This window comes from Parasteatoda tepidariorum, chromosome 8, assembly GCF_982258835.1.
Source record: "Parasteatoda tepidariorum strain Cologne lab strain chromosome 8, Ptep-v5.0, whole genome shotgun sequence".
Taxonomy (NCBI): domain Eukaryota; kingdom Metazoa; phylum Arthropoda; class Arachnida; order Araneae; family Theridiidae; genus Parasteatoda; species Parasteatoda tepidariorum.
The window spans coordinates 44,187,483-44,209,865 of NC_141762.1; the positions used below are offsets into that span (position 1 = coordinate 44,187,483).

The 22,383-nt window shown below is 27.7% G+C and overlaps 1 protein-coding gene and 1 long non-coding RNA gene across 2 annotated transcripts in view; one reads left to right on the forward strand and one right to left on the reverse strand.

Moving 5' to 3' along the window:
* Positions 1-9,439, reverse strand: part of LOC107449122 (putative adhesion G protein-coupled receptor E4P) — a 55,948-nt gene extending 46,509 nt beyond the window's left edge. The window contains exons 1-2 of the mRNA XM_043055188.3: positions 9,323-9,439; positions 7,628-7,712 (exon numbers count right to left, since the gene is read on the reverse strand). Of these exons, the coding sequence (XP_042911122.1) occupies positions 7,628-7,706 (79 nt within the window). The 5' untranslated portion in view covers positions 7,707-7,712; positions 9,323-9,439. The remainder of the gene's footprint in view (positions 1-7,627; positions 7,713-9,322) is intronic.
* Positions 1-11,046, forward strand: part of LOC139425710 (uncharacterized) — a 126,122-nt gene extending 115,076 nt beyond the window's left edge. The window contains exon 3 of the long non-coding RNA XR_011636863.2: positions 10,925-11,046. This is a non-coding gene — a long non-coding RNA (uncharacterized LOC139425710). The remainder of the gene's footprint in view (positions 1-10,924) is intronic.
* The last annotated feature ends 11,337 nt before the right edge of the window (positions 11,047-22,383 follow it).

Genomic DNA, 22,383 nt, shown 5'->3' on the forward strand with positions numbered 1-22,383 from the left:
TCTGCTGCAACTGTTCATAATCTGCCATTAGAAGTAAAATAACAAAATAGAAGTTTTGATTTTTAAAAAAAATTTTTAATGGCCCAAGGCGTAGAACAGTGGCTGAACCTTGTCGGGCAGAGTCTGGCGCCATCCTTGATTATTTGTCCCTTGATATTAATAAAAAGTCTATTTATAGAAACAATTAAAAAAAAACAGATCATATTATCGATACGAAAATAGTATCAGAAGACGGAAAAATTGTGAAGAAATAAAAAAGATCCAAATCCAACCGATCACTCACAAACTTGATTCAGACATTGTAATTTTCCGAACATTTTTAAAAAAATCGAAATTGCAGACCAAAAAAACATTTCAATGTCTTCTACATAAAAATTGTAATAGTTTCTGCTTAATACTTGCGAATACATTAGAAGCAGAAAATGTTTCCGATAAATGCAACTCATCGACAATATATCCAACAATCGACAGTATGTTATATCGACAATATGCCCAACAATCGACAGTATGTTATATCGACAATATGCCCAACAATCGACAGTATGTTATATCGACAATATGTCCAACAATCGACAGTATGTTACATCGACAATATGTCCAACAATCGACAGTATGTTATATCGATAATATGTCCAACAATCAGCTATGCGAAGATAGCCCCCGAAAATGAGGAAATTCAAAAATTCAATCTGCATTCGTTTGACCATTTTTTGACCACAAATGACCACCTTTTAAATTTTTTTGACCATCCTTATTTTGGACATAATCCTGAAAATTAAATTCGGGGGCTAACTTCGCATTTTCACGCCAAATGAATAAAAATCAAATTTTTATATTGTATTCGTTTGACCACTTTTTGACCACAAATGACCACCCTTTAATTTTTTTTGACCACCCTTATTTTGGACACAATCCCAAAAATTAAATTCGGAGGCTAACTTCCCATTTTTTCGAAAAATATATAAAAATCCAATTTCTGTATTGTATTCGTTTGACCACTTTTTGACCACAAATGACCACCCTTTAATTTTTTTTGACCACCCTTATTTTGGACATAATCTTAAAATTTAAATTCGGGGGCTAACTTCGCATTTTTTCAAAAAATTTATACAAATCCAATTTTTATATTGTTTTTGTTTGACCACTTTTTGACGACAAATGACCACCCTTTAATTTTTTTTGACCTCCCTTATTTTGGACACAATCCCAAAAATTAAATTCGGAGGCTAACTTCGCATTTTTTCAAAAAATAGATAAAAATCCAATTTTTATATTGTTTTTGTTTGACCACCCTTTGACCACAAATGACCACCCTTTAATTTTTTTTGACCACCCTTATTTTGGACATATTCCTAAAAATTAAATTCGGGGGCTAACTTCGCATTTTCATGAAAATAAATAAAAATCAAATTTTTATATTGTATTCGTTTGACCACTTTTTGACCACAAATGACCACCCTTTAATTTTTTTTGACCACCCTTATTTTGGACACAATCCCAAAAATTAAATTCGGGGGCTAACTTCGCATTTTTTCGAAAAATATATAAAAATCCAATTTTTATATTGTACTCGTTTGACCACAAATGACCACCCTTTAATTTTTTTTGACCACCCTTATTTTGGACATATTCGTAAAGATAAAACTGGCGTGAAGTTAGTCCTCAAAATTCAGGAAAATAACAAATTTCAACTGCACTCGTTCAACTGCACAACATTTTTGACTACAAATGACGACCTTGAAGTTTTTCCGACAATTCTTATTTCAGTCTTTCTTTTAGCGATATCAATATAATATATTTTAATTATAGCTGACATCTAAACGTAGTAATGATCAAAAACTTTTTCTTGCAATATAAAAATTTTAAAAATAAATTCCAAAATGACTATGTACTTCAAATGCAATGATTATAATCCATAAAAACGGGGAATGCTAAAAACTATATGTATTAGTTTTGTTCACATTAATCGTATCTTTATTTTCTGCAATGTTATTTTAAAATTGTTTTACAAGTAGAAAAATAAAAGTTTAATAAGATGTAGTAAATCTAAAACATTTCTAAAACAATTATTAAGTAGTTATACTGTTTAAAAACATTTTTCTCAATAATGATATATAAAATTTAACATATTTCCTCTATAAAAGAGTAGAAATAGTTTCATAGCAATAAAGTTATTTTAGAAACCAACCATAACACCTTTTTCTCCAGTAGTGTATTAGCTCTCATCAATATTATATATATATAGATAGTAAATAGTTATTCTTCTTTAGCCATGGTACATAAAATTAGTTATATATTAAATTAGCATACAATAACAAGTATTATTTAGCTTTACTATCTAAGAATTCTTCATTAGCATTTAGGCATTTTATTTTAAAAAACATTGATTTTTGAAAAATATAGAAATAATTATATACAAAATAGAAACACATATCTTATCACTATATTAAATTAAATTCTCAAATCTAAGAGTAGCTAAGAATTCTTCATTAGCATTTAGGCATTTTATTTTTAAAAACATTGATTTTTGTAAAATATAGAAATAATTATATACAAAATGGAAACACATATCTTATCACTATATTAAATTACATTCTCAAACTGACATAACTTTAATTTATGCAAAAACAATGGAGAAAACAATTTCAAACAAACTGCACAAAACTTACCAATACTATTTACAATCGGGTCTTAATCATTATTAGAATTTTAGCAATTACAAATCGAAAGGTATTTTTTTCACAATGTTGTAACCAAATAAATGTGTTAAATAATTACTCTAATACAAGTAAGAACATATGTAAAGTATGTACAAATGAAATGAGATAAAGACAGATTGTTAAAAGCACTAAAAAAACATGAAATAGAAGTAAATCCAATCGTGTATTAACACATTTTTCAAAAGTTATTCTTTCATGAATCATTTCGTTACTATTTTAACAATTGAACAATTCGAAGTCTCGTAGACCCATTGAAATTTAAGTTTCAGAAAAGACAAATATTTTAATATTTATAATTTAATATTAAAACTTTCTTTTTCGTATTTTACAATTTAAATAATTTTCAATTGTTAAGAAAGCGAACACCTTGAAATCTTTTGATCTTATGATCAAATTGAAAATCCGATCAAATGATCATTAGCTATTAAGAAAATATGTTTTCTTTCTGTGCACTACATTAAACAACTACTTATGAAAAATTCGAACAGTATTTAAAAAGATTAATTCGACTAATCTTCATAATTTGCATAGACCAAAATATGTGGATTAATTTTTTTATATAATGAATCATTTAAAAGTTTACGTTCACCTAGCATATCATCTCGTATTTCCCAGGAATTCCGTATTCGTCTGCAAAAGGAAATATAATGTCCTATTGAATTGTGTTCGATTGGTCCCATATACTGTACGAATCCAGCTAATATATACTGCTGTCTCTGAATCAATATTTTTTCTGGTATATCTTGAAGTACCGTCTGTTCATTGTGATGTTGGCGAAACTGTTGAACAATTTCTGACATTTCAGTTTTTTATCCAAGAAATATTGTTCCACAAAGGTTTCAATGTACTCTTTCAAACATAGCTCAATAATTTCATCATAAGGAATTTCAATCAAGGTATAATCTTTCTTCAAAATTCCACAGTGAGGACACATGCCAGTTTCGATTGCTGATGGAGTTACTTTAAACAACTGATTTATAATTGATCCAATATTAATTGCGCAGTTTAAAATACTGCAGTTATCGCTATTTATTATATTCATTAAAATTAGAGCTCTATCTTTGTAGAAATTTCTTGTAAAACCAGCTGTTGCATAATTTTTTATGAATGAAAATATTTGCTCATCATTATTGATATCATTTATTTTAAAAAATAATGCCTGTTATCCATGTAAGCTGTAGACATTATTTCCACTATGGAATCAAATGCACATGTATTTCGAATTTCCATTAATCTTGTCCCAATATATAGAGCAGACTGAATGTTACCATTCCTTATAATAGAATTTTGTTTTTTTCTGATGGGTCGATTATGTATGAAAGATATTTCTGGACAAGGTGTTAGGTATTTCCCTCTTTTTTTATTATTTTGCTTTAGTGAAATTTTTAAGTTTTCTTCATCTGCATTCGTATTATTGGAATTATTGGAATTTTATATATCATTATTGAGAAAAATGATTTTAAACAGTATAACTACTTAATAATTGTTTTAGAAATGTTTTAGATTTACTACATCTTATTAAACTTTTATTTTTCTACTTGTAAAACAATTTTAAAATAACATTGCAGAAAATAAAGATACGATTAATGTGAACAAAACTAATACATATAGTTTTTAGCATTCCTAGTTTTTATGGATTATAATCATTGCATTTGAAGTACATAGTCATTTTGGAATTTATTTTTAAAATTTTTATATTGCAAGAAAAAGTTTTTGATCATTACTACATTTAGATGTCAGCTATAATTAAAATATATTATATTGATATCGCTAAAAGAAAGACTGAAATAAGAATTGTCGGAAAAACTTCAAGGTCGTCATTTGTAGTCAAAAATGTTGTGCAATTGAAATTTGTTATTTTCCTGAATTTTGAGGACTAACTTCACGCCAGTTTTATATTTAGGAATATGTCCAAAATAAGGGTGGTCAAAAAAAATTAAAGGGTGGTCATTTGTGGTCAAACGAGTACAATATAAAAATTGGATTTTTATATATTTTTCGAAAAAATGCGAAGTTAGCCCCCGAATTTAATTTTTGGGAATATGTCCAAAATAAGGGTGGTCAAAAAAAATTAAAGGGTGGTCATTTGTGGTCAAAAGGTGGTCAAACACAAACAATATAAAAATTGGATTTTTATCTATTTTTTGAAAAAATGCGAAGTTAGCCTCCGAATTTAATTTTTGGGATTGTGTCCAAAATAAGGGAGGTCAAAAAAAAATTAAAGGGTGGTCATTTGTGGTCAAAAAGTGGTCAAACAAAAACAATATAAAAATTGGATTTTTATCAATTTTTTGAAAAAATGCGAAGTTAGCCCCCGAATTTAATTTTTAAGATTATGTCAAAAATAAGGGTGGTCAAAAAAAATTAAAGGGTGGTCATTTGTGGTCAAAAAGTGGTCAAACGAATACAATATAAAAATTGGATTTTTATATATTTCTCGAAAAAATGCGAAGTTAGCCTCCGAATTTAATTTTCAGGATTATGTCCAAAATAAGGGTGGTCAAAAAAATTTAAAGGGTGGTCATTTGTGGTCAAAAAGTGGTCAAACGAATACAATATAAAAATTGGATTTTTATTCATTTGGCGTGAAAATGCGAAGTTAGCCCCCGAATTTAATTTTCAGGATTATGTCCAAAATAAGGGTGGTCAAAAAAAATTAAGGGGTGGTCATTTGTGGTCAAAAAGTGGTCAAACGAATACAATACAGAAATTGGATTTTTATATATTTTTCGAAAAAATGCGAAGTTAGCCTCCGAATTTAATTTTTGGGATTGTGTCCAAAATAAGGGTGGTCAAAAAAAATTAAAGGGTGGTCATTTGTGGTCAAAAAGTGGTCAAACGAATACAATATAAAAATTTGATTTTTATATATTTTTCGAAAAAATGCGAAGTTAGCCTCCGAATTAAATTTTCAGGACTATGTCCAAAATAAGGGTGGTCTAAAAAATTTAAAGGGTGGTCATTTGTGGTCAAAAAGTGGTCAAACGAATACAATATAAAAATTGGATTTTTATATATTTTTCGAAAAAATGCGAAGTTAGCCTCCGAATTAAATTTTTGGGATTGTGTCCAAAATAAGGGTGGTCAAAAAAAATTAAAGGGTGGTCATTTGTGGTCAAAAAGTGGTCAAACGAATACTATATAAAAATTTGATTTTTATTCATTTGGCGTGAAAATGCGAAGTTAGCCCCCGAATTTAATTTTCAGGACTATGTCCAAAATAAGGGTGGTCAAAAAAATTTAAAGGGTGGTCATTTGTGGTCAAAAAATGGTCAAACGAATGCAGTTTGAATTTTTTATTTTCCTCATTTTCGGGGGCTATCTTCGCATAGCTCCAACAATCGAATAAAATTAAAAAATTCAAATTCTTCCGTCAATGATCGATGTATGATGACACTATTGTTATTTTTAAATAGAAAATTCTATTTTTTGTCATGACATATACAATTTAAATAGTGTTTGCCTGAAAAAAAAGTTCGGTAACAATAGGTTAAATTCGGTGGCAACTTTTCAAATAAATACCAAGAAAAAAATCTGTTCAAAAAGTTTTGATCTCTTGTTATGCACATTTCAGAATTGATTTCACATGACGCAAATTGTAAAGATATAATTATTAATTTTGCTATTTATATTAGGATATGAGTGCTAACGATTGTGCGATATGTGTCTATAATACTAAAGATGTTGTAGTGTTCTAAAAAATTAAAAATTTCAAACTTTATCAATCTAACTACTTATATAAATTCAAAATGTTACATTACATCTGTTTCATTGTATAAATTGCCGCCAAAGTTTGAAATCCAGCATACTATATAATGTCTAGGCCTTGTATATGACGCCTAAAACTAGCCGCTAATGTTTGAAACGATTCAAATTTTCCACATTCCTAGGCATTCTACAGAATGCCAAATGCGAAACCGGCTAAGTATGAAATGAATCTCAGATTCGTTTCGAATGTAATGAAATGTAATTCAAATTGTAATTCAACCAGTAGGTTAGTTTTAATTTCTTTTTTTTATTATATAAATATATGAAAACTTTGTTTTCCTTTATAAGAAAGTCATAAATTTTGTTTTGTACATCTTTTGTTTTTCCTTATGCATTTTGATTCATTTTTTTATCATGGCACTCACATTTTTTAAGAATAACATTTATATAATAGCCATAATCAGAACCTTTTTTCATACTTTGCTTAAATAGCATTTGTCATTCCATGGAATTCTTGGTTAATTTATACTATGCTTAACACTAGATTGTCCAAGGAAGTCATTTTGACTGCTTTTAATTTCAATTCGAAAAACAATTGATGCATAATATGACACAATTTCTTAGAATTTTGTGACTTCTTGTACAACATATAATTTTTTAAATGTTAATATTTACTAATAACTTGTTATATAACACTAAACCATATAAAAAATATTAAAAATAAAATTTAAATTTCTTTACACATTATTTATTCTTTTACAATCCAGTCATTTTGACTGCTTTTGGACTATATAGGTATATACTGAGTTTCAGTCTTTCTAGTGTTAAGGAAAGTACGTAATAATTCTCCTATTTCATACTTTGCCTTAAAACGTACGGCATTTTAAAAAACGCCGGCGTTTCATACTTTGCTGGTAACATATATTTTATGGTAATTAAATTTTTTATTTAATTATGGAGTGGTATTAAAGCCGCTGTGTCAAACAATAAATACTTGAAAGATTTATATGTTCCCCTTAATGTACATAGATGACAGTTTTTAATTTTTCATATTTTTTTGTACAAAGTGCAGTGATGTTGATAATTCAGTTTAATATTTTAAAGGATTATTTAATTTTGTCATAACTAATACTAAGTTTAATGATGTTTTAACTTTAATATCGAAATAATTGTCCTATTTTAAATGAGAACATATTTACCTTTTTCTCTTTCAGCAGCTGCAGACAGGTGAACTACAGCAAATATTCCAAATAATATTGCAACTTTTTCGAGCTTCATTATTTCCTAAGAAAACAAAAAATATAATATCCAATATGCGAAATTTTTTTGGAAAATTTTCAGAAATTTTTCAAAATTTTAAGAAACTTCTTTTTAAATTTAAAGTCGATAAAAAGTTGTCACCGCGTTTCCAATTTCATCAAAAGAACATGTCAGACGAATTGGAAGAATATTTGTCTTTCCGAAAAAAATTGTTTCTCAGTGTTTTTAAATTAATGATGAAATAATTTTATTAAAATAAAGAGAAAGTTTAATTTTGCTGTCTTAAAAAACGCGCACTTTTAAAAGCATTAATCTAAAACAAATTTTAGATTTCAAGTTCATAAGCATAAAGCTTAAAACATAAAGCAACATTGAAGAAAAATTCTAAATGAAATGAAACATTTAGGTGTTCTAGAACCTACAATATCTGCAAACCTATTTAAAGCAAAAAACAACATGAATAAAGCACAAATGTACATAAATGGACACACTATAGTTTCAGTTCTATAAACAAGAACATTCCTCAACGTCTAAACACCAAATAATGATAAAGTTTAGACAATGACATTAGGTGTGTAGACACTAAAGAAGGTTCTTGTTTATAAAAGTGAAACTATAGTATGTCCATTTGTGTACTTTCTGTTGTGCTTCATTCACGATGCTTTTTGCTTTAATTGTCTACATAGCACAAAGTATACCCTATCCTTCGTAGGATCTACAAACCTAACCTAAAGATTGGGTTAAAAAGTGCATACTTATTTATAAAAAAATAATATTTCTCTTTAAATTCCGGATGGCCTAAATGTTATCACATTTAAAACTGACTTTAACAATTGCTTTAGATTACAAGATAAAATTGATGTTATTGATGTAAAAAACCAAAATTTCTTGAATATTTATACTTGATGAAAATTAAAATTTATATTTTTGTGTCCGAAAAATGAAATTTTAGGCCTAGCCCTAAAAGCCTAACATTTTAACACATGACTACTAAAAATATCTGGTTCATATCTACATTGAAAATTATTTATTAATTCCTGAATTTCGAAAAAAAATATTTTATGAAACCTTGAAAATATACCCCATTTCATTTCTAATATCAAAATTTGCCCACCGGCATGTATGAATAACCAAAAAAAATTTTAAAGAGGCTTATCTTTTTGTCTTAGTCTTTTTATATTACATTTGAAATAATTTAATTATTATAAAACCAAACAACACTATCATTGCGTTTATGCAACTGATGGTATTGCATCAGAATTAATTTAAATAAATAGTTAGTAGAAAATGCAATTATTCGAAGTATTATTGCAAAATCTTAAAATCTCAATTGTTTACAAGATTTTTTATTTTTCAAAAAAAAATAATAATAATAATAAACTTTATAAGGAAATTAAAAATAAAAAGAAGCATTGTTGAAAAATAAATATATTTAATTGAATGCAAAGGTAAATACACGCATATTATCTTCTACGCATATCCAACATAGCCCCGATGTGTTGTTGAGATCAGCGCATTAATCACACGCTGTTTCAATTCCTTTAGATACAAATACAATCCCCTATTATTGCTTTGCACTTACAACATTAAATAAACCCAGGACAACTAAGAATACCAAAAATGAAATTATTTACCTGTCTTTTCTCAAAAGATTAAGCTCCCTCTTTTCTTGAAATTGAATTTCCCAGATTTAAAACCTCTCTGAATAAAGAAAGGGGGGAAAATTCTAACCCTCCCATACATTGTCTCTTGAGAGTTTACATGGGGGTAACAGCACGCAAGTTGTATATCACCATGGGAACTGTTTTGCATTTCTCGCAAACAGCTGCAAAACACATAAAGTGAAACATATAAACAAATGGAGTAAACATAAAATCAAAGCTATTATTTTCAGAAGGTCGAGGAATAACATTGCGCATAATTTAATTTCATTCTGAAATGTATACCCTGGAAAATAAAAATTGAATATTTAAGTATAAATGGAATAAGAAATTCGTGGATAGCGTTTGTTACAAACCCATAAAAGATTGCTTTTTCTGCACGTAAACAGAAAATATGGGCAATCATTGCACTTATTTTTAACTGAAAAATTTACAAATTTGTTTCGTATGAGCATAAAATCACTTTTCATAGAATTTGATCACTAATTTATACCAGATAATTAAAAGAAATATTCTAAATTATGAAAGGATGAAAAAAAATTATAGCTTGAATATTTAAAAAAAGAAAATTAAGACATTTTTTAAAAAATCGCCAATTGGGCTGGAATTTTTAAAAAATAATTGCAACTTTTTGGAAAAATAGCCAACTTTGTAGGATTTCTTTTTTTAAAAAAATTGTTTTTACAAGAAACCGCCAATTTGCCAGGATTTTTTTCTTTTTTGAAGAAAATTAATAAAATAAATTAATAGTTCTCCATTATTTCTTACATATTTTTATCAGCCCAAACAATGCAGAGCAAACTATATAATTTTTTAATATTAAGAAATTAGGCCTCTAACGCCTTTCATTTTGCACAAAACTATAGATCAATGAAGTAATCATTAATATTTTGCACCATTTTCATAATTAGCATAAAGAACACTAGCTAAAATTATACCGAAATTTAGCTTACCTGAAATAACTTGAATTGTTTGGAAAACAGGCTTAGAACACTTTCAAAATGTATGTTTTCATATTTTCCAAATCATTTTTATTTCAATCTTTTTTTTAATCATTATTACTTTTCATTTTAAAATATAATCATAAGGAATATTTAGTATTAGAGAAGATTTGCGACTAAACAGGAAAAAAAAGTAAAAACCTTTTTGAGAGCTGTATTATTTGTTTATTTTATATTTATTTTTATCTTACTATTTTATTTCTTATTTATTATTTTTATTTTATTTTTTGTTTTATTTTTCATTTTTCATTCTTTTTATTATTTATTTTTTATTTCACTTATCTAGTTTATTTCCATTTTAATGCGAAACAAATAGATGTGGCGAAAAAAGGCGAAATTTTAAACATCGAATAAAATATATGTTGTGTTTTAATTAATGATACAGAATTTTTATATAATTATAGAATAAAGAAAATTATAACAATGCAAGTAATAACACATCTGGTAAATGGTGTCCTTTTCAGGCAAATGTGTCAAAAAGTCACTATCATTCTTTTTACTTTTTTTAATGTTAACGTCCATTTATTTGATTGGGGAAAAAATGGTCTCTTACAATTTAACACATTTTTTCCAGGTTTTTTTGAGTCAAAGATTTATACGAAGAAGCCTCAATGAACACTAAAATTTTAAAGTAGATAATGAATATAAGGAATGTTTTGCCGATTGCAAAGCCATGAACGCAAAGTATTTTGGAAGGCCTTTTCTAGCATGTGAGTATATTGTTTCCTGACATTGCGATTATTTATATAAACAGTGATTTTGATTAAATTCTACCTCGTAATACATTTAAAGTAATTACATTACACATAAAGCAATAACAACTATACACATGTAAATATATTTTATTTTATATTTTACAACCGTCGTTGAACAACCGACCCAATCTTACGGGTTTACGACTACTAATGTTCAACTCCGTAGCCTAGTAATTTTGAACCTAATCTAGAAGACAAGGAAACTCCTGGATCGAGTATTGGGAGAAATTTGCCTTCCTGGAAGACTTTTTGATGGAGCTAACCCGCATTTGCGTTACATGGAGAGGAAGACCACGAGAACCTCCCACGGTTAGCCTAACGGCAAGGGAACTCTGACCCGTCTACCACTGAGGATATTTCACGTCAGCACTGTGGCCGGCGCAAGCAGGATGCAGAATTCGTATCGACTGGGATTCCAACCCGGTTTACCGCATTGGAAGGCGAACACTCTATCCCCTGAGCCATCGCGGTTCATGTAAATATATTGTAATTAACGACATAAAACTGTTTTATTACAAATACAGAAAATCAATCTGTTTCAAACGTTAAAATATTCACTGAGGATTTGAGGCCCTTATCAAGGTGGATTACAGGAAACATCTCAGGGATGCTCTCCTGAGATGTTCATGCTGATTTAGTTAGCTGATTCAGCCCTTAAGTAGACGAGTCCCACCGTCAAAATGCAACTGAAAACTTCATCGCGGGAACGTATGTATATGAACAATTAAAATGAATGTGAACATTTATCAAGCATGTGCTTCCTTACAATATACAATCCTTACAATCTATTCTTGCGAAAAAAATAAAAGTAAAAACTTAGAATAAATATAAATTATGTAATGACACTATTATTATTTAGCAAATTTAGGATCAAAAATATATTTAGAAATAAAAATTGTTTTAGAAACTATTGTTAAAAACTTTATTTAAAAAATGCGTAATGATAAATTACATTAGGTAAAAAAAAAAATTTTTTTTTCAAATCTGAAATCGGTTTCTCTCTTCTAACTATGGTTTTTTAATGATATTTTCGGTTTTTTTTTTTTTTTTTTTTTTTTTTTTCGAAACGTGCAAATTTAAAAACTTTAAAACAGGAATTCGAGCAAAATGTTGAGGTAAACTTCCCGTGAAGTTAGGGCACATCAGGTTTAAAACTGCATAGAAACCCATGCCCGGAAATGTCATCTTACGTCACTGACTGCGCTTCCCTATTATGAATTAATTATTATGTGATTATGAATGATAATTATTATATTTCATCGTGTACTTCTGAATAGTTCATAACAGAGAAGCGCCCCTAAAAGCGTGCATTTCCGGGCATGCGTTACGATGAAATTTTAATCCTCATGTGCCCTAACTCCCCTAAAAGTTTGTAACATTTACACAGCCTCCCGTACGCACTATAAAGTACTAAAAACGTACTATAAATAGCGTTTTTAAACTTATACATTTCCAGAAAAATTAGACTAAGAATGTCATTTTAAAAAGGGAGGAAAAGGCGGTTTAAAAGGAGAAAAACTAATTTCAGATGAGTAATCCCTACACCGAATTAGGCAATATCAAGTATTTGCATTAAATGCAACTAAATATTTGTTTGAAGGTATTATCTACTAATTATAAATTTTAAGAAAATCACTTTCAGATTCACAAATTAAAATAACATTAGTTTATATTTTAACCCGATTTTTCTTTCTCATAACTGAAAAGTTATAAGAAATGAAAAACAAATTGAGCAGAATCCCCTATTCAAGCATTCAAATTTTTGAAGAAACGTCTCATCACTCAAAACTCTACTTATCGGAGAGAAAAATCTCCTAAAACAATAAATTTTTTGTGTTCTAACATTAAAATGTGAAGCTCGTTTAAAAATGGTTCTAAAAAAACAACGAATCCAATTTATGAAACGGAATGGAAAAATTCTTTAACTATATTCCGACACCATTAACTAAAAGTTTTCTCTCGCAGCCTATTTCCAAAAGGCACTAGTGAAATTTAAAAAAAATAATAAATAAAAATTTTACATGGACTGAAGTAATGACATCGTCAAACTGCCATTTCTTCAAAAAAGGAAAACTGAAAGAACGCGACAGATATGCGAAAAGTAAAAGAAATTTCACTGGATCAATAAAGACAACTTTAGCCAATAATTGAAAAAGCTTGCAGGTAAAACTCCCTCCTGCTCCTCAAAATCACAATTTGTAAAAATACTTTTTAGCTCAAAAATCATCTAGAACAAATTTATATCGTTCTGTGCATTACAAAAATTGATTTAAAAATCGAGCAACAAATAGTAGGTTTCTTTTGGGAGATAAAAGGAACTGTGATTGTAGTAAGATTTTTTAAATCTATATCCTTCAGAGTTCTTCAACCAATTAAAATTTATGTTTTAATATTAATGTTTAACAAGTGTGAAATATTCTAAATAAATATATTTTACCTGTACCCATTCACAAATCGATTGTCAGCAGGGTTCAAAGAAAGAAAAATGGGTCCTCGAGAGCAAAAATAACACGTCAAAGTAAATGAATATTTAACTTTTCTATGTCTCTGTTTTATATTAAGTTTAATTTTGTTTGTAACTATTACTATTTTTATTTTATAACATAAATCTAATCAAATAAATGACATGGTGAATAAATTAAAAAGTTTTGAAAAAAAATTCCAAAGAAAAAAATCGGGTGATTTACCAAAGGTATTTATTTGACATATCTGTTTATTTATATTTTAAATTGGTCATTAAGTTTATTTAAATTGGAATCAGACAGAAATGAGGACTAGTAATGTATAACAGGGCCCATAAAATAAAATTTCCTTATAAAATTCCAAAATTAATTAATCATAAAGTTTATTGATGAATCTTTAATTACATTTGTGATAATACTCATCATCATCAATGGTTCGGCAGCCATGGAGCAAATTTCAAAAAATGGGGGGAAGTAAATATTTTCCCAATTTGCTTAAACATAAATTTTCAGTCAAATCCCCTTTATGCAACCATTTGTGAAGACATTTATTAGCATTCACATTTTCTACAAAATTTACTAATTTTATACTGTTTTATCTCTAAAATATTTTCCTTATAAAAGCTATAATAAGACTATAATAAAATTATTTTTGTATTTTTACAAGGAAAATTTCTAAAATAGGCAAAATATTACATAGTTTTCAGAAATTTCTACTATAGAAATACATTGTATTCGCACATCATAAATGCTCTTCCAATAAAAAAAAAATTTCACTTTACAAAGAAATTGAAGAAAGCTGTTAAAAGTAATACATTTTCTCCACCTCCCAATAGCCATTTTACAATGGATTTCCATAAAATTTACTTACTTTTGAGAGTTATAAATTTTTAAATATATTTTATTTTGTCAAATGAAAATTGAGAGATAATACCTAATACTAAAAAATAAATTTGTCTTTTTTTTTTTTTTACAAAAATATTTTTGTGCGGTATGTATGTAGTTTATGTAAATAGAAATAATTTTACAGAGACAAACAGTTTCATATGTTTTCTCATATTTTATTAACAAAATAAAAATCAGCAAAAGAATTCAAAAAATAATTCCAAACATTCATCTATTGATGAAACAAAGCTTTAACATAGCTGTCAATTGTGAAGTAAATTTAAAATACAAAGAACAGACAAATTACAACTTCCATTACATTTTTATCATGTACAAAGAATTGTGATGTTATATATTAACAAACATCATAATTTATTATAATGAGTATAACATCCAAATTTAATAACGATTTAATTAAATAATTTTTACATTATTTAAAGGAATTAAAAGAGTAAAATTCATTGAAATTCAATGAATTTTAATGAAAAGCAAAATCAATTTTTCAGTATAATCATAAAGCAGCTTCACTTCATAGTAAAAATTAATAACAAAATTTATCATTATTTGGGATTATATTAAATGGTTGACAGCTATAGTACCGCAAAAATTAGATAAATGATAAAGTAAAAAAAATTTAGAAGACTATTATTTCATGCATAACATTTAAGTCAAATTTGGCTATTTCCACAATTTTAAGCAATAAAAAAAGTAAACATATAAATAAACAGAAATGTCAAAACTATTTCACTACAGTAATCATAAAATTAAATAATAGTAGTGAAATACATTCAAAACAGATTATTAAAAATAAAATATTCTATTTAATTTCTTAAAAATACTTAAAATTTCAATCTCTTATTTGATATGTATATAGAGACGGATATCAAATTTAAAGATTAAATAAAAGATTAAGTTTAATCATCAAAAGAAAATATTTAACAAAGCACCCACTTACACATCATAAAACAGTTTATGCAGTCATTTGTATAATACACTTTTGTCACATAATGCACAACACCTCATTTATTTCAATGAATACAAAACCTTTAAATATATGAACATCAGATGGCACAATTCTGTACCATTTCAAAACTTATACAGTCATCATTTGAATCCCTTGAAAATTTTATTGTTGGCTATTTCATGAATATTTAATGAAAATTTTAGCTTTCTTAGACATTTTGTTAAGATTTAATATTTTTAACTACTTAATTCAAGGAAATGATACATTTCCGTACCAAACAGTATTATTTCAAAACTTAAGAATTAGTAATGTACCAGTATTACATTCAAATAATTTTAATTATGTTTTAACCCTTTAACAATTAGTCTAGAACTTAGTGGAGGCACAATGCGAATGGCGTCCTGCTCCAGAAACTGGCTTTCTAACACATTCTAGTATGCTTGGCAGAGAAAATTTTGCTTAACACATTGACTGCCGTGTCTCCTACATATGGGTGACAGCAAAGTTTCTGATCGGGCCGCATCATCCGTATAGGGGTAACGCTTACTTCACTATGTGCGAAGGATACTCGTATCCATTTTATTTCTTTTTTTTTTAATGACCGCCGTGGAGCAGCCGACCCAACTTTTGGGTTTACGACTACTAATGCTCAACGCCGTAGCCTTGTAATTTTGAGCCAATCCAGAAGACAAGGAAACTTCTGGATCAGTATCCCCAGAGGTATTGATATGTTATGGGAACATGGAGGACTTTGAGAATCGACAGATTTAACGTGCATCAGTCACCATTTACTACACTGGGAGTCTTCGACCGGCGGGGACCGAACCCACGAATTCTTGGACATGGGCCCGGCACCCCACCAACCAGGCTATCCCGGCCTAGTAGCGACAAGCTCGTATCTATTTGAAAATACATTTTCTAGGAAGTAATAAAACTGTTGAATTGTTATAAAAGTAATATGAAAATAGATTATTAGGAAAATTATTGTAAGTCTTGTGAAAGCTTTCTTGTTTACTGCTACTTAATTCACAAAGAAATAAGTTTTTCATTTTTCTTTTCGACTTTTCAACGAATTAGTGTAAAGTTATATCCCTCTTTACGCGGCAAAGATTCAAACTGATTGTGTAAATAGACGAGATGAGAAACAGACGCGAAGTAACGGGCACAAATAAATAGACAGGATATCATGGGAAGAAATGTAATGAGAGATTATTCTTGTAACCACCAACAATTCGCATTATTAAAATATCGATGGGATTACCTAGCAGAATATGCTTCGTACAGCGTTACTCGTGGCCTGAAAGAGATTTCCCTGTAAACTTGCAAAGCAGTCAACGTGTTAAACAGGTACAAATAGCAAAGGGTTAATTTAAAATATATGGTAAATTTTAAATAAGGAAGTATTGCCGTGGAATAGTTTCTATAAAAATTTCAGTAGCTCAAATTACAATATTTGTCACAAAAATTATTGACTAAATACAAGAATCTTTTTTAGATAATTCGATTATTTTGCAGAAAATCTGTCGTTCTAGGTTGAAAAAAGTTCTAATTCATCATTTTTAATGATAAGAATCATTAAAGGATGATTGTTTAGAAATTTTAAGGCAGCTAAAATTCCAGCTTTCTGAATAGCAAAATCTGTCTTAGAAATAATTTCTATACAATAAAGAAATGACTATTTAGAAAACGTTTAATTCTAACTAACGCAAAAAGTATTTTTACCATAACTTATTCTTTAGCATAAAATTTGAAATAAAAGACAGTTCAATTATTAAGAAAAGAAACTTTTGGAAAATTGTATACCCCCTTACCCTTGTCAGAAGATATAAATACCTTACTCCTGTGAACTGAAATTTTTAATTACTTAAAATTAAAATAGCATTTTTTTCACAATTCTTTTTTTTTTTTTTTTTGCCAAAAAAAAAAAAAAATGATTTCCACATGAATTCGACAAAAAACATGAATACAAACACTAAATCAGAAAGAAAATTCATTTCTCCATTTCCGAAAATTCATTTTAACCATCTCTTTATCAATTGTTTTTTCTTTAAACGACTCTTTATTCAAAATTTTTATTAATTCATTAGCCAACATTTGTGTTCATATAACCTCTTCAAAGAATCACTTCAAAAGTATCTTCATCATGACTATCCAGATTAACACAAATTTTTGCACTTATTTTCTCACTTCTTCAAAAAATGAATCATAAATGAATAAATCAAGAAAAAAAAACAAGCTCAACTAGCAGCTAGAATGCCAACTTCTAATTTTACAAGGAAGTAGCAAACCTCCATATCAAAACCCACACAAAATATTTTTATAAAATAATGCAGAAATGATGTGGCATCATTAAGTACTATATATTCTTATATATTGAAAATTGATATAACCATCAAAGTAATTAGGTAGCTAAGACTATCTACAGGTTATAAAAATCTCCCCTTTTTCATAAAAAAAAAATTAATTAGGTTTGGACTCAACAATAAGCTTTCCTGAAAGCTATTTATGTGGAAAGAGAATAAAATCTTCAAATCTATTCTCCAAATCGACATTTATATAATATGTAAATGAAAAAATTATTTTAATATTAAAAGAAAAAAAACAATAAGGTTATAATTAAAATTTTTGTTGGAAATATTCATTTATTTATTTTTATATATTATTAAAAAATCAAGATTTTAAATTTTAGCATTTTTCATAACTTCAAAAAATCAAACTACCCTGATTTAACAAACATGGGTTAAAATTGTTTTCATAAAACAAATTAAAATTTTAATTCCTGCTTATTAATTTCCAGAAAATGCCTATTTTACAAAGTTTCCAGCTTAACTAAAAAGACTGTGTTCAACTACCCCACCTATGAAATACAAAAAGAGATAAGTACCCTAATTCCCTGTGTATTATCCGCAGTGGTGTTGAGAAGTGCAACCCCTGGTGGGCTAGAAAATTTTTTCAGTGAGCACCCTGCATTATTGTATAATCTGTAGATTACAGGGTGGTTCATTTAGTACAGGAGAAATAATTAATTATAAAGCCACTCCCACTACAGGGTAGCTACTAAATACTGTAATACTCCAAAAATTAGGAATTAATTTTAATCGTTTTGTAAAACAATTGTTCTCTCACTATTCCTGTGAGTGGCACTTTCTACAAGTGCAGACGATTTTTGCTTAAAGCAAAATATTTAAAATCAGTTTAAAGATGAAATCGTAAAGGTTGATAGTTAAACAGCTTTTTGATCACGGATTTCTTGCAGGTAGAATCTTTAAGCAATTAAAATATCTTAGGTTCAATAGAACATTTGTATACAAAACCATAAATCATTTAGTGGATTGTAATAGCTGTAGGGATAGACTCAGGTCTGGTCATCCATGTACAGTTCATACAAATGAGCGCATTAATAGAATTTGTGAAAAGATACGAAGAAATCCACAACGTTCTGCTAATAATATGACTGTAGAAGAAAAAGAGAGTCCGAGAACTAAGCAAGCTATAAAAAATTAAGACTTGAGTATTCGCCCTCATCGAAAATAAAAGTTCAATGCTTGAGAGCTACACAAAAATTAAAAAAATTACAAAGATGTAAATTAGTGATGTAGCAAAATTTTGACAGAATAATCATTTGCATGAATGGGACGAATTACCTTTTAAAATGATTCATGCTGCCATCGGACAATGGCATAAGAGATTATCTTTAGTAATCGATAAAGATATAGTCAAATGGAATAAAAGTTTTTAAGGTAAATTTTTATTTATAGTGTTCATCCTACTTATGTATTTATCATTTTTTATTTAATATCTGTAACAATATTTTGTAGCCATCCTGTGGTAGAACTTATGTCATATATGAGTTAATGGGAATCAGCATGAAAAGGGTACACAATCATTTTTAAGGGCCATTAAGGGATCACTGGGTCATTCGCACTATATGCATAAAAATCCCAGCAGTACTCGAATTGGGAAGAATCAGAATCTCTGAATTCGAGTGCATGAAGTTTTGCATCCAATGTAAATGGTACCTTGCACTTTTTTAGCTGACAAAGGCAATAGGAAATTTGTGATTTCTGATGTCCAAAAAATAATTTGTTTTTTAACATGCAGTCCATTGCAAGAAATTATGGTTATTTTCAAAATAAACAAAGCTACAATATAAGTAGCAGATGCGATAAAAATCATTGCTTCAATCCACTAGCATTTATTAACCTTTCACTTACGGCTAGTACAACAAGTGGACCTAAATAACAACTTGCACCATGCAAGTGCAATAAGCAAAGGGTTAAGCATACAATAAAAGCATTCAATATAAAAATATATGATTACTGCAGGCAAGACAAAACACTGCAAAATTTGTTTTCTGAAAAATCATTATTGCATATGAATAAAGGAACTTATTATATTTTATAAAAATTTAGAGCTTTGCCAACTACTTAAGTTTAGAGCAAGTTAAAATATTTTTTTAAAAAATAATGGGTAGATATTAGAATTAGTAGAAAGAATAATTAAAATAGAATTTTAAAAAACAAAAGTTATGAAAACAATGTAATGAAATTTGTTTTTTGAAAGTATGGATCATTACAGTAGCATTTGAGTGCATGAAATTGAGTATTTCATTATATAAGTCATAGTTTAAAAAGTGCAATGTGATTTTCAATTTAAGCAATCGCATACAATTATTTTACAGCAGCATTATTAAAATTGTTCATATAAATAAATGTTATATAAGTACTTGTAAGAATATTTTTAGCATATTCCTTTTTAGCATTAACAGCAATAACAGAATCAACTATTAATGTACTATAAAAAGTAATGATTAAGCTGTTATGGAAACATTTTATTGGATGACCAAATATGTAAGCCATTACCACAAAATAGGTAATGCATAATAACGTGTTTTATAGAATTTCTGGGACAATTTTTTTCATTATTAAGTATAAAATATTAAAGATCACATAATAATAATGATCTACAAAAAAAAATGAGTTATATTGGTCAGAGATAACAGGTGTTGTTTAAAGGTCTTTTAGAAAGGAAAATAATAAAAAGTTGCACTTTTAGTACCTTAAGCTAAATTTCCGTTTGCAATCTTATATACTACCCTGCTTAAAAAAAGGGATTAAAATTTAATAGTAATAATCTTTTTTTTTTCTTTTTTTTTGAAAAAAAAAAATAATCACCAACATGAGAAGACTTCCCCACACAAAGAAGCAATTTCTAGGCACTGACAGAGTAACTTTAAAATTTTACAAAAATCAGAACAAATATAGTTCTTATTTTTAAAAGGCCGAATCTTCATATTATCATTATGCGCCAATGTCTATATTTTGCTTAATATTGTATATGTCCAGTGGGCAGTTGTTGCAGTTACTCATTTTTAATTATTAAAAAACTATTGATATTAATAATGTAAAGTAGGTATTAATAATGTAATTTTTTTAAAGCATTTCTCAAAATATGGTAAACATTTCAGGATTCATTCATAAAATGAAGATCAATTTTAAAAACAAGCGTGAAATAAAAGTTTCGGAATATTATAAAATAATCATAATAATTCCATATTTGTTAAACGATAATAAAATGTGCATGAAGTGCATATTTACGATCAGACAAAGTTGCGATCAGTTGGTGACTGGCTGACAATTTTTTAGAAGCCACTTTTTATATTCGGATGTCCTGTGACAATTGCTTACAGTTAATTTTACCCTTGTGTCACTTAAAAAAAATTTTTTTTAGTCATACTCATCATTGGACCTTTTATGGTCATTAACATTATATTTACCAATAAATTTAAATGTACATGATAAAAGTTTCAGAAATCCATGACGAGCCATGATATTTTGAATAATAAATTTTGTAAGTTGACAAGATAAAGATCACAAAGTACTGAAACTGCATAAGATAGATATTCAAATTGCATGAGAAGAGTGCAAGGTAAGACATATAAAAAATTCTTCATTTTTGTACTCAAATTTTGTTCAAATATTTTTATCACAACACATTCTAAAAGATTATAACAAACTATCAATTAACAAAAAATTTAATTATTTAGTGATTAAAGTTATATAAGAATTATTTATAATGTAAATTAGCTTACAATATTTACAAGATTTCTCTAACAAATACGTTAAAAAATTCCATAAGTTAAAAAACAATTTTAAAATGATTTATTTAACCCATTAATGCCTGTTACCTATTCTAAGATACAATTCTAAAACTACATCTTAAGCTCATGGAAAAAGCTTTTTGACATGAACTTTAACTTAATTATTTTTATAAATTCAATTGTTTGCAATTTTACAATTAATAGCAATAATCAATGTGGTCTTTTATTTAAAAAAAAAAATTGCATAACATTGCTAAATTTTTTGGGTGCTTTAACTTAAATATCAGACATGTTTTTTTTTACAAGGTGCCCCTAATTTAATGCTAACTATCCTGAATCATAAATATAAAATTAACCACACAAATTTAAACTATACTTTAAGCACCATCAGACTTTCGCTAAAAAAGAAAATTTTTAAAAAAAACTAAATATTTAAAATGTCAAAAAGTGTCATTAGGTACATCATAAAATAATTTTTTTTAATTATATAATGAATACTAAAGTTGTCAACAATTTTGCTTCGTACGAGTATTTTGCTATAATTTTCTTATTTTTATTACTTGCATTTTCTAATATCTAATACAGAAATATTCTTTTTTATCAAATACCTAAGGAAACAAATTTGATTAAATGCGTTTGACTTAATACATATCAATTTAATCAAATTCGAAAAAATTTATTTGGTTATAAGGAAGGATTAGAGTGGATTGCGTAATAATTGTGCAATAATTGCGCAAGACAGTGTTTAATTAAGTGCTTAAAATTTTATGTCTTGAAAAAAAAAACTTTTTTTCTTTAGAAATTAAATATTCTCTTGACATCATATTTTTAGTGGTTAACCCAATAATTTCACAGCATTAAATATTA